Genomic DNA, 13,704 nt, shown 5'->3' on the forward strand with positions numbered 1-13,704 from the left:
GTAGGCATCAGCTTAAAGGAGTGAAAAATGTCTTAGCCATCTACTTTGCCTTCTGGTGATTGCTACAGACATTCAAATTAACGTGTATTTCCATTGAATTTCATGTAAACCTATACAATACTATTGAGCAACGATTCCCCATGGCTGGATATTGATGGGGCTTGTAACTTCACTGTGGCAGCTGCATCATTTGTGTGCCATAGACAATCCATTCCTTTTCTCTAGTCTGTAAAACTGAAAGTACTCTCTAAAATCCCTAACAGACTACAGCTTTTGTCCATGAGTACAAAGGTTCCAAGCTGTCTCAATTGATTGTCCCTTCTCTTTAGTTTCAAAAAATCAAAACAATTAATTAGTATGATAAATTTCAGGAAAAACTTTCTGTGAAAGATGTTCAAGAATTTCAGCAGCTAGTGTCACGTAAGCATTTTTAAAAGGAAGTATCTAAGTGTTTCTTTTCTCTTAATGGACTTGTAGAATCAAGCAAGACTTTGGACTGAGGTGGTTCCTATGCTTGGGAAGTCAAGTAGGTAGCCCAGATGTCTGAATAAACACAACTTGAATGCTCACTCCTAGTCTATTTTAATCATAAGCTTTGTGATGATTTCGCCAATGCCATCAAAGCTGAATAACAAATCCTGCTCTGTTTTCAAAATAGAATTCTTTCTTCTTTTTATCATTTCTGTGAATAATTGATAATAGAGTAATGTGGCACCCATAAGTTTACCTGATTTTCTTGTTTTGATCATGGGGATAGCTTGATGTCATTGGAATTTTCTACAAGAGGCTCTTACACTCTGAGACACTTGTCCATTTAGCTGTGGTTCACTTAAAAAGCAATGCTTTGCCTCTGCTCTTGCATCATTTATTTCTTCAGTACATGTTAAGAGTTTGATGGAGATGCTATTGGGTTTATTTTTCTCCCCATCATTTCTACTGTCCCAATCATTTTATCTTAACGCACTGAAAATAGGCCTAATTTAGTTTTAATAACACCAGTTCTTTCTTATTTCCTCCTTTTTCCAACAGATATCTCTTTATTTAAATCATCTTTTCTGGTGCCCATATTATAGCCTGAGTGCTGAGATGGTGCAACCAAGTGTGACTAAAAGAACAAGTGACAGAATCGGAATTGAGTAACATGGGCTAGAAATATCACAGAAGTGGGCACAGTGATGAGAGGGAGCTTAGAAAAGAATTACTACCTATAACCCAATCTGGGATATGAACTGGATTTGTCACTTCTCAAGGGAGGTAGAGCAATAGATATGAAACAGAAAGGAGAGAGACCAGGTGAATTTATATTGCCAAGAATTACTTATGTTTTACTCTTCATCACTGCTCTAAGTTACCTTCCAAAAATGGCCTCAGGTATTAACATTGAATTTATGTCAGGTATGGATGTGTTCATCTAGGGCACTTTGATAACAGAAAGTGCTGCTGCTGCCAGTTCAGTTCTGTATACCGATAATGGATCATTACGGTTCATGTTCCTAATGATTGGCACCTTTGTTAGAGCTGCAGTCCAAGATGGTTCGTTCCTCTGTCCTGAAAGATAATCTGAAAAAAGCAACGCTGATGCCCTCCTGAGCTACTGAGTGAGGTGAGAGCTGTGTCATATCTATCTATCTATCTACCCCTAGTACTTTGGCAGAAATTTTGCCAAGTTGCTTCTGAAAGATGTTTAGCAGTATAGCATTGGTGAAAGTACAATGTAAGTGAGCCCACAACTAGATCTTTCCCCATCTTCAAAAAAGCACAGTATCCCCCACACAAAAAAATGCCTCACTCCTTATCTTGGTACACTTGGTCTTTAAATTGGTCTTGTTTCTGCCCAAGCCTCATCCCTTTCCACTGCTCCTGCCACATGCATCCTCTGCTTCAGACACACTGGTCTTCTTTCTGTCCCCTGAACATGCAGTGGGGGTCTTTATAACTCTCATGCCTTTGTGTAGGTTCCCTCTGCCTAAAATACACCTTTTCCATTTCTCCTTTAAATTTCATTTCCTTCCCCACCAGAGAAAAATGAGTCGTTATCTTCCCATCCTTCAAATCCCTCTAAATTTGTTTGTTACCCTGTATTGAAATTAGTGACCCTTGAACAATGTGGGGGTTAAGGGTCCCGATCCCTGTGCAAGAAAATCCACATATAACTTTGGAATCTACAGTCAACTCTTTGCATCCGTGGATTCAACCAACCACAGATTGACAATATTTTCAATCTGTGGCTGGGAATCTGCATTGAGAATGAGGAAATATTGTCTTCAATCCACATTTGCACAGATGCAAACCCATGGATATGGAGAGCCAATTGTATTTATTGAAAAAAATTTCACATGTAAATGGACCCATGCAGTTCAAACCTGTGTTGTTCAAGTTTCAACTGTCTTTGTTTATATATCGTTCTCACCATTAGACAGTATCTAGCCCATAGCATATGCCTCATTTCTAGCATGTTACAGGTCACATTGTACATACTCATATGCGTTTAACATACATATTGATTAGCTCTGGTATATCATTGGCAACATTATTTTGTTATATAATTGTGAAAGATAGCCTTTGTACTGCATTCTATGGCAAAATCATATTATAAATATAATATGTTTCAGAAAGTCAGTCTGATTCACTCCATATTGATATGTGTTGGCCAAGCTTTGGGAATTAAAGCTGCAAAGATCCTGAAATTTATTTCTCCTGATTAGTTCTGAGGAACAAAGTATGCTGGGGCACATGCTATTAGGTGATCCAAGGTCTCCTAATGATAAAATGAAGTACATGCACAGCTTGCTGTAGAGTACACTGACTGCATGGTACATGCATCACTGTGTTCCTGGATGAGTGCAATGGCCATGAGACCCCCGTACAACAGGCCACATGTGGTTCCATCCATGGTCTCCATGGCTGTGCCTCGAGATTCCCCTTTATGTATATAACCCTTCAAAGACCTGGGTCACATCTTGTTCCTTCACCTTCCTTCCTCCTATAATGAGATTTAGGGACCACATTGCAGATGGCACTGTGGGATCAGATTTAAAGGACCGTCTGATGAAACCTCTTTCAGCTCATGGACTTAAATTTCAGAGTTGCTGTAGTATGGCCCCCTCCCCCTCCCTAGAGAGCAGAGTTCTCCTTGCTCTCCTCATTGCTACAGGGTGATCTTTCTAGGGTGAATGGATTATATTATTCCCAGGTAAAAAATCTGTGGCTCCCCATCCTCCCAGGGGGGAGGTCCTATGGATGGCATGGTGTGGGAGACCCTCCTCCCACACTTCCAGCTGCCCCTCTCAATACTCTCTGGCAAGCAGCTGGGAGGATCTCTGCTGAATCTGGAGGGACACCATGCTTTTCTGTAAAGCGCAGGATTCCTTCTGCTCATATTGGATTTCTCTCTTGCCCAACTGTTGACCTTTCTATTCCCCCTCCTTCCAAATACAGTTTCACTGTTTCCCCACCTGAGAGGTGTTCACAGCATCTACCTCCCTCCTGCAGGGGTGCTGTCATTGCCCTCATCACTGTGTCAAAACCAACTGCTTAAATGTCTGCCTCTGGCACAACACTCTTTGAGGGTGGAGCACTGTTCAATTCGCCTCTGTATCCATACTTAGCACAGTGTCCAGTACATACTACTGCTCACTGAATGGGCTAAAGGAAGGAAGAAGAAAACCAAAAATAGTTTACGTAAAAATCCGATCTCCTGGGGGTGTAAGAATTTAAAAGAAAGCACCCTAAACCTTCACAACAAATGATAACGTATTGTTTTTATTCCACAGGAGCCTTACTCCTACTGAAATGTACTTCTCAGAATTATATTTATTGCCTAGTCACATCTCCTATTATTGACAAATCTGAATGGATCCTGAGTATAGGAGGAAACACACTGGCTCACATTCCCCATGATCCTGATGCTGTCTTCTAAGAGAGCCTGGAGCTGTGACTCGGGTTCCACTCATGGCTCTACCTCTTGCTTGCTGTGTTCACAGCAGCCTGCTGCCCTTCCCTGGCCTCTGCTTCCTAGTGAGCAGCAGGAGCTGGCGGTCAGGGTGTTTCTACAGCTGCCAGGTACTGGAAGCCATTAGTAGGATGCAAGCACCACGCAGCCACTCTTCTTCCCTCTGTTCCCACCAAGCGTCCCCAGAAGGGTCAGCAGGGTCCCTGGAGCTTGGGTGCAATGACCTGGCAGGAGTGTCACTGTGGTTGTGGGAAATAAAAGCATATCCTTTACTCCTGAGTGTGTCAGAAGGAAGTTTCCAATTTCCATCAGGGTGGAACCCTCTCAAGGAAGAAACAGACCTGTCTAATATTGAAAAGTGAAAAACAGGAAACTTTTCACATCTTGGAACTCCCATTCTCTGTTTCTCTGTCTTTGCCTCTCTCTCTCTCTCTCTCTCTCTCTCTCTCTCTCTCTCTCTCTCTCTCTCACACACACACACACACACACACACAGAGAGACAGAGAGACAGAGAGAGAGAGAGAGAGAGAGAGAGAGAGAGAGAGAGAGAAATATTACTTCGAATGATCTTTCAATGTAGATCAGAAGGAGAGAAGGAGGTGTAGGGAGATCAGGAATGTTCTCTAAATAACATGGGAAGACCCTCCTGCCTCCCACCTTCTTCTCTCTCCTCACCCACAGACCCATGCCCATTTTTCTGGCTATACAAATTGCCCAGATTTTCACAACTTCATTCTTGAAAACCTTCAAGAATAAACCTCTCAAGTGACCCAGAGCTGCACCAAGAAACTCCAGACTTGACCAAAGTGGCAAAAGGTACCTATCCAGTGATGCATGGCCAGGCCACTCCTCTTAAGTGTGCTTTTAGCTTCAAAGTCATGTGAGGAGAGGGAATGGCATCTGAGTGACAAGGAGCAAAGGCTTTCTTCCCTCTGCACCATCAATGGGGACCCAGAGGAAGAGGGGGGTGTGGATGGAGGTGTGTGTGTGTGTGTGGGGGGGTGCACTCTTAAAGTTATTCTTGAATTATTTTCATAAGTGATAAGGTTTTATGTGTTCCTAAAATAATGGGTTTGACTGTCATTTTAACAAGCCTATTGTCTTTTAAATCATGACTTCCTATGTGGATATTCCCTGGTGTGGCTTGATTTGTTTATTAAAATTTTCTCCACCTAATGTTCCCTCCCATTTGGCAATGTGTGGGATTCTGTTTCTTTTTTAAAGAAAAGGAGCCCACACAATTTTGTTTATGTAATTCTGCAGTATTTTTTTCTGCACAATGGTCATCACACAAAAATGCTTTTCAACACATGGCTTTGAAGCTAAAAGCATAGTTTTGAGGCACAAGTTTCAGGGAGCCCAGGGTCTCAAGAGTAAGATAATGATGGTGGTGTAACAGCCACCTCCCACTTTCTTCCCCTGAAGTGCTTGGCCATCTGACAGGTCAGGGCCACCTCAGTCCTTCATCCCCACCTCTGACACATGACTTTACTTACACAGCTGTTTCAGAGCAGATGTATAATCTTAAGAAGCAGAACTCATACCTCAGGAAGTAGAACAGAAGAAGACCCAGGGGCGGTATTTAATCTTGTTCTCAACTTTCTCTTCTTACCAGTGTCATTCAGGAGCTAGTAACTTGGGGGATTTGGGCACCAAGCTTTGTGTTTTAGGCAAAATAGGCCTTAAGAAGGGTTCCTGAGGTCCAGAAGCAGAGCAACGTGTGACAGCTGTGACACACAGGAGGCACACACACCCAGCCCACATCACCCACATATTCATTTATTAATCATTCTTTCAGCAGAACATTTACTGAACTTCTACTACATTCTGGCCATTCACTACTTTAGCTGGAAATGCAGACCTTAATGAGTTATGTGATGACTACACTCTTGGTGCCTGCCTCCTAGTACAGAGACACTGATAAGAAGAAAATAAACAAGTAAGGCACAGAGAGTATATGTCATCCAGGCTTCGGTTTATGTGTGTCCAATCCAGAAAGGGAGACACAGAATTCAGAATGGGCACTGAACTGAAAGCATGAGGTTGGAGACATACAGGGTGAAATAAGCCAAGGGGACTTTCGAAAGTGGTCAAAGGCAACACTGCTAAACATATTCATTCAGCCCCTAATGGGGTCCCTCTATATTATAACTGAGGTTTTTGTCAAAGACTTGTACAAGCAATCTGTCACTATGTTTGTGATAAAAAATGCTTTTAAATATATTGTTCACCACATCATATGGTGTTTCCTATATAAAGTCTAAAATGAAGCATTTTATTAAGAATTTGGAGGGAGGAAAAAAAGCTAGTAATCTGATCATAAGTACTACACTTTCCTTTATCTTCTTGGCTGCCAAGAAGCTTGGAGGAGTATCTGAATCTCAATTACTGCAACTATATGTACCTACGTTATAATTTGGAGAGAGTACTTAAGAGTTATCACTCTTATAACTTGTAAGTGCCTATTTATAACCACACTGAATAGCCTCAAATCCCCATTTCTTGCTGCAAGAGATGTGACCTTGGGAATGTTCATTAACTGTTCTGAACTGGGTTTCTCACCAACACAGGAATAGTGATACTTGATAGGGTTTTAATGAGGTAATGTACAATGTCCCCTGCATAGTTATTATATGTTCCCTCATAATTATTATATCCTGTTTGTTATTGCTACTTTCTGTATTCTATCTGGTTTATAATTCCTGATTTCCTTGTTGTAAATTTCTTTTGTTGCAAATTTGCTCAAATCCATTGTAGAAAGAAACAAGTTATATATGATTTTTAAAAAAGTTTTATCACCCTTCTGATGGCATAACTTGAGGTGAGTGTAGGATAAAAAAGCTTCAGGCATCTATGTGCCCAAAATAAACTCTGTTCATGAACTCAAAACTATTAATGCTCTTTCTTTAAACTAAATAATGTCAGTTTCTACACCTCATTTCATATACTTTAACAAAGTTTCCTTCAGGGCCTGTATTTTCCAGTCACAGTTTTTGATTTCTTAGTGTAGAGGCAACTTTTAAGAATAATGTCTCTATTATAGATGTGTCTTTTGTTTGCTTTCTTTTCATTTCTGAGATGGCACTCATAGCCTTATATTCCAAAACAAAAAGGCTATTAATGACTCTGTCACTTAGAAATTGACACAGCAGAATCATTTGTCTACCTGTGTGTGTGGTTTTTTTTTAATGCTTAATAATATGTTCCTCCCTTAGAAAGGATTTTTTGCTTTTAAGATTTTTATCTCCTTTCAGAGGTTTTATTTTTTGCTAACATACTGTGCTGAATAAGAGTATCTTAGAACATATTAAACACATAAGCTCTGTGTCAAGATTTTTAAAAAGTCCAAGAACATATCACTTAATTCAAAGTGTTCCAACAATTATGAGTTATTTAAGTTGGAAAGAAAAACTAGCAAGCAAAACATCATTGTTGGATCCCCTACTACAGGTAGGAAACAAGCCAGCCATTGGAATCTTACTCCCTATGCAGTAGGGTGCTAGGTGATGAGATGTTTTCAGTGACTGATTCATTGTACCCACTTTTTCCTGAGTCAATTATAATCTATGCTTAACATAGTCCTAACTAGGGACCATTGATTACAACCAATTATTGGAAAATTGCCATGTTACTAAAACTGTTAGTAATAGTCTCAAAGTTTTATCAGTGTCATATTGGTTATGGCCAATGTAAGAGAAGATAAAAGGCACTTGAATTACTTGGTGGGATGGAGAAAAACCTGGCAGCAATTTAGTGATACCAGTTAACTTGGTCCTGGCACAGAGAATGAGGGAGATAATCAATCCTCCTCCCCTTTGCAGGGCAGAAGGAGTAGGTCTCTGTGAGAGAGAATTTGCCTTAGAGATTAGGAAGAAGAGGTTGTCAAATGTTAAAATCACTGTCTAAGAAGACAGTCGTCTTTACCCAGGGTTGTTTACAAACAAGACAGATCCTCATCTGTCTCCCATGGTTCAGAAGTGAAGGGAGAATGATGAAATTGCTTCTCCCAGCAGAAGAACCTATAGTATAAACTAGAACACTTGTGAATGCCCAGAGGATATGTGGCCACAAAGGAATTGCAGGTCAGGAATCAACTATCCACCTGCTGTATCCAGGAAGCAGCTGTTGTGAGTCTTTAACAAAAACACCCATTTAGATATGATGAATATAGTTTTATATTAGCCTCTTCCTTATATAACTTTGCATCTCTATGTTTTTCCTTTCTGCACCATCTACTACTAACTTATCATGTCTTTTTGTATTTTATCTATTTTTAATAACCACCTTAAACCTTTTCTGGAAAAAGAAGGGGCATAATTGAATAAAATAAATTATATTAAAATTTTGAGGGTCTTTTTAATGCCAGGATCATGCCAGGTCCAGGGGGGTAGAAAGAGCAGAAAACACTGGCCTCGAGGTCTTCACAGCTTAGGTATGAATATGGACAGGTCAACGGCAATGGCACAATAAAAGTCCTTGCAGGGAAATAGGACTCCTGTGGGATCATGGAGCAGAAAGGCCCACACTCCTGGGAAAGAGAAAGGAGTCAAAGGGAGGTCACAACAGAGTTGGTGGTAGAGTATAAACTCAAAATGCAAATCCTGCAAATATGAATGGCAGGATGTGGGCAAACACAGAGTGGGGCTGGGGGAGTGTGAATCAAGGAACAGCTTTGAGGCTGCGCTTCTTATTCCAGGCAAACGTCACTATTCCAATCTAGTGATTACTGACAAAAGTCTTCCTTGACCATGTGGCCAGTGATCACTGGTGTAATTTGACAAATAGTTTCAGTAGAGTTGGACAGTTTCCAGGGAATTCTGATAAAAATACCACAGCAGAAGTATCTTCAACAAAAGAAAAGCATGCTTTAATTTTTTCTGAGGCCCTGACTGACAATATGGATAAAAATTTGTCTCTCATCCTTCTCAACATCAATGCAAAAATTTCCTACTCAAGCACAAACCTTACAAATAAAGGGAGACCCCCTGCAAAGAAAAAAAAATGGTTTACAGGTCACCATTAAAAATACACCAGACTGTTTAATGCTTGCAATTTCGATTTTGTAAAGAAACATGGAGTGGGGGTGGAGGCGCATGACTAGGATGCGCCTAGTCATAAGTTCACTTTATAAGTTCACTTCAGAATGAACTTAAGTGTGAGGGCTCTGGGGATAATGTGAGAGGACCCTTGGCCAATGAGTGAGCCTGGCCAACTGCCCAGGACCAACATTTCAGTGAGGCTTTCTTACTAAAACAGTACTAGTAGTATTTTAGTAGTAGATTTTTGTTTATTGAGCACTCACTATGCTAAAAGCTTGATTTGTCTTATCTCATTAAATTCTGACAATAACCCATTTACAGATCGGGAAACTGAGGTCTAGAAAGATTAAGTGAATTGTCTAGGAAGTCATAGCTTGGAAGCTGGTTATTGCTGTAGTGACTTGAATATGGTTTGGTCTAATTCATAATTATATGCTTGACTGTGTCATTTAATTCCAAGTAGCTTTTAATCTCCATAATAATACTGTAAGATATTATCACTCCTCATAAAGTATGTGCAAACTGAAGTAATGTGCTCTAACAGCAGCCTTTATTTTTTGGGGGATTTTACAAAGGCCTTGGACAAATCGTCCAGTAAGGTAGTCAGGTTACTGAGATCTTCCCCAAACTGCCCAGAAGTGCCAGGCTACTGTGAGGTGAGTGGGCTGTCCATGCTTCCTGAGCTCAAGACTTTACTGTGTTCTAGTTTCCAGGCAACACCACGGTCCATCTGTTTTCATACTGTCACAGTGACAAGAATTTTTTTTAAAAATAAGACATACGGTACCATATGAGATACTTTCTGAAGTCTTGCTTTTCTGCATATAGGAATCCCATGGTTACCACCAGTGAGGCCAGAGGAATTCCTAACAAGAAACTCAAATAATGAACAAAAAGGATATTAGGACTGAAACTCAGAATGAAAACATTGGGCTTTATTAGGTTAATGGACTTTTTACAAGTGCCTTGGTCTTGGAAGATGGAAAAAGTACAGGCCTAAATTACTGCTAACTAGACTTATTAATCTAAAGAGTAGATAGTGCTGGGGTCTGGTCCTCATGGTTTGTAAACAAAAACTCAGTAACTTGCATTTGATTGATATGTGTAATAAGTTACAGTCCCTGGGATCTAAACTGCATGATTCAACACATTTTTAGGCCTTGATCTCTTCTTGAAAATGAAAGTGTTATTAGTTGTAGAACAATGTGGACTTTTATAGCCAAGAACTTCAAAAATGTACATCTAAATCCCAATTTTAGTGTACATAAAGTCAGAATCACTCTTGCTTGTTTTAAAAATGAATCCATTGTATAGGTTTTACATGATGCCTTTCCCCATATCTTAAAAGCTAATCTGTATCCAAACCAATCAAGATATTGCTCTGCATCAGCTCAGTTCATTTTAAGTGCTCAATGTTGTAAACAATAAAAAAAATGCAGTTTTTATTCTCATCATAGACCATGTTTTGTACAATAACATTGGCTCTAAGGGAGACACAATCTCCTGAGATTGGCTTTTGTTGAAAATGGTGGTACTTAAATGGTGCTAGGATATCTGAGATCCATAATAGAAATTTCAGATGGACCGGAGATATTCTGTAGAGTGAAAGAGTGTAAGTGGAGGAGGACCGACTGCCTCATCCAGCAGGGACCACCTCTGATTCAGGGCATCACTAAAATGCTTAGTGATGATACCCATCATTTTTACCCTAAATAAGGATAAAATTGGATCCAATTGAATTGATTCTGGAGAACTCAAGAGATGGCACTTTCTCTGGGGGCAGTCACACCTTCGGACCGTCTGCAAAGGTGCAGGCTTTCTAATACCAGCAGGCTGGAGGGAGCTGGGAGAGGTGGGCTCCAGTAGAGCTGCAAATACATGGCCACTTGAGGACCTCACATTTTCCTTCCTGCCTTCTCTGTGTGAACCCTGAGCCACAGCGTGTTTCTGGGGGAAGAGTTTCTGGAGGAAGACGTTCTTGCGTTTCAGATCTTCCTAGGGGGCTGCTCACTCTCAGCTCCTTTCTCCCAGCACATCCTTCCTTTCCTGTAAAGACGGTGACCGTATGGCTGGCATCTTCCGCCCCTGCTGATTGTCTGTTTGCCTCCACAGAATCTGTACCAGAACAGGTTTTTAGGCCTGGCTGCCATGGCATCTCCATCTAGAAACTCCCAGAACCGACGCCGCTGCAAGGAGCCGCTCCGCCACAGCTACAACCCCAGCCAGTTCCACAGCATGGCCATCAGGACTGGCCCCCATGGCACCGTCACTATCCCCCGCTCCACTAGCGACACTGACTTGGTCACCTCAGACAGCCGCTCCACGCTCATGGTCAGCAGCTGCTATTACTCCATAGGGCACTCGCAGGACCTGGTGATCCACTGGGACATAAAGGAAGAAGTGGATGCTGGAGACTGGATCGGCATGTATCTCATCGGTGAGTAGAAAAGCACTTAGCCAGGCCGGGAGTTGACAGAGTGCTGCAGGTACAACTGTCTCAGGAGTGGGGAGTTCAACAAGAATATTGTTCATAATTTACTCTTATATATACTTTAATATTTCAGTAAACGCTGTAACTTAATTAAAACACACAATTTGCAATTGAATGTGTTATGCACCAAATTCTAACATTGAAGACCACACACTAAGGCTTCCCTAGGCTCTACTCAACTGAAAGAGTCATGAGACAGTAGGGTGAGGTGTGGTTGAACACAAACGTCATTACCATTTGCACGTCTATGTGGAGTTAATTTCACTTCTGTTTTCAACATAATTATAGGCCTCTTTCCACCTGCTCTTTCAACATTCCTGCTGCTTTTATCACTGCTTTCACTGTAGATAGTAGAACGCAAGCTCACCACAGGCCAGGGAGCAGTATGGTGACTAAAAGGAAATGACTGCTAGAGAACATATATATCACAAATTTGAAATTATGAAAATAAAGTTACATGAAAATCGTGTTTCATCTACTTTACATGATAGAATCAGGTATGGTGAAAATTGATGCATTTATACTGCAAATCAGTTAAGTGAAGGTGGGCCACAAGAGGCAGGCATCAAGTTCAACAGAGGCCAGGACTTCTGTATTCAGTCTGTACAATGAAACATTCACACATTCAGACATGCGATGCCAGAGTTAACATCATCGAATGTCACAAAAACTAATGATTGTTATGAATATGTTACAGCCGGGACTGTTTTTATGATAAAATACAAGGAATTTTAACTTACTAGCTGTCAGGGAAATATTTTTGGCTCTCTTGAAGGTTTTGTAATCAATCTGCTTAGTGTATTTACAATACATATGTTATTATAAAGATGGAAAAACATAATTTTTGAGATTTTTTTTTTAAACAAACAGTGGTTACTAGCTGAATTGGATTTCCAAACAGGTAAAACTTTAATTTGCTTTAAAAAAATTCTTGAATAAAAGTGTTTGGATACCATCGATCTAGAACAGAGCTTGCAAAATAACAGCTCACCAAGCATATTTTGTTTGGTTCATATTGTTTTAAATTTGATTAGTTATCAACACTTACAAATGCAGAGATTTCACATTGAAATCCAAATTCCAACCCTCCTTCACAATTTGGCTGACTGAGTTTGTAATTTTACATGACTCTAGTTAGCTGGAGTTAAGCATTAGCTCAGCCCTTTAGACTGGCCTGTAGCCTTCAGCTTTGCCATCATCCCCCTTCTACCTGTCCCACTCTAATTATGAATGTTACTTGTTTAGCACCTTAGGCAATTAGGTTTTTGGCCTGAGATCTAGTTTTGAATCAGCTCTTCACAGCTGTACATTCCTGCAGTGGTGAGTGTCAAGGCCATTCATTCCCCAGGTCAGGGAACAGCTAGAAGAGGAACACGGGGAGGAGGGAGGTGGGCACCTGAGGGACATTCATCTATGCTGAGGGAATGGATGACTCTGGAGCTCAGCCCTAGATCCACGCTGGGGTGCAGACTTCGGTGATTGGCACCCTGAAAGTAGATAAGGTCACGTGTGGATTGCATGTAGTAAGAGCACCAGAAAGCCCCTGTCAAAGAGAGAGGCAGAGGAGGAGGAACTCAAAAAGGAGATGCAGGATGCAGGAGAGGTGGGACAAAAACTAGGAGCCCAAATCACAGAAGACAAGAGAAGAAGGAAGAGATGGGGAAAAATGGCGGCGTGAGGTGAGCCTCTGTAAAGCTCCCCTGGAATATACGAAGAATCGAACAACAAAAACTCCACAAAGAACTCCCTGCACAGCAGACAGGCAAGACGAAGAGGCCCACTACTGACTGAAATCACCTACAGGTGGGAGATTCGCGCGAGTGGAGGGAGGAGGAAAGGGAGAAGTGCGCGGAGACGGAGCCCCGCGGGCGCAGGACGCAGACCTAGCTCAGTGCGCCGAGCTCGCTGCTTCCCGGGAACTACCGCAGCTGCGGGAGAGGGAAGAACTCGGACTGCTAGGGCTCCGCCAGGGCTCCACAGGGCTGAGGGGACAGCATATAACACGGCTGAACCCAACGCTCACGGCAGAGACCTCAGAGAAAAGACTGAGGGAAAAAGGCTGAAAACGGTGGTTTAAGCCCGCACTGCCGAGCAGAGAACGGAGCCTTAGGCACTGAGACTAGCCGCCCCCTCCCTCCCCTCCCAGAGCTCGTCCCGCCCCCACCTGCCCGGTGCTAGAAGTGAAACAGTAGCAGTGTCAGATCAAAACAACAGAAAATTTG

The 13,704-nt window shown here is 41.6% G+C and overlaps 1 protein-coding gene across 8 annotated transcripts in view; it reads left to right on the forward strand.

Annotated features, from left to right (window-relative positions):
* HECW1 (HECT, C2 and WW domain containing E3 ubiquitin protein ligase 1) overlaps positions 1-13,704 on the forward strand; it is a 527,464-nt gene that overhangs the window by 255,169 nt on the left and 258,591 nt on the right. For all 8 annotated transcript variants that reach the window (XM_088797859.1, XM_088797857.1, XM_088797858.1 and 5 more), the window contains one exon: positions 11,104-11,428. In XM_088797859.1, coding sequence (XP_088653985.1) covers positions 11,104-11,428 — 325 coding nt within the window. The remainder of the gene's footprint in view (positions 1-11,103; positions 11,429-13,704) is intronic.

This window comes from Rhinolophus sinicus, chromosome 4 (genome assembly GCF_057876585.1).
Source record: "Rhinolophus sinicus isolate RSI-liver-muscle chromosome 4, RSI-T2T, whole genome shotgun sequence".
Lineage (NCBI taxonomy): Eukaryota > Metazoa > Chordata > Mammalia > Chiroptera > Rhinolophidae > Rhinolophus > Rhinolophus sinicus.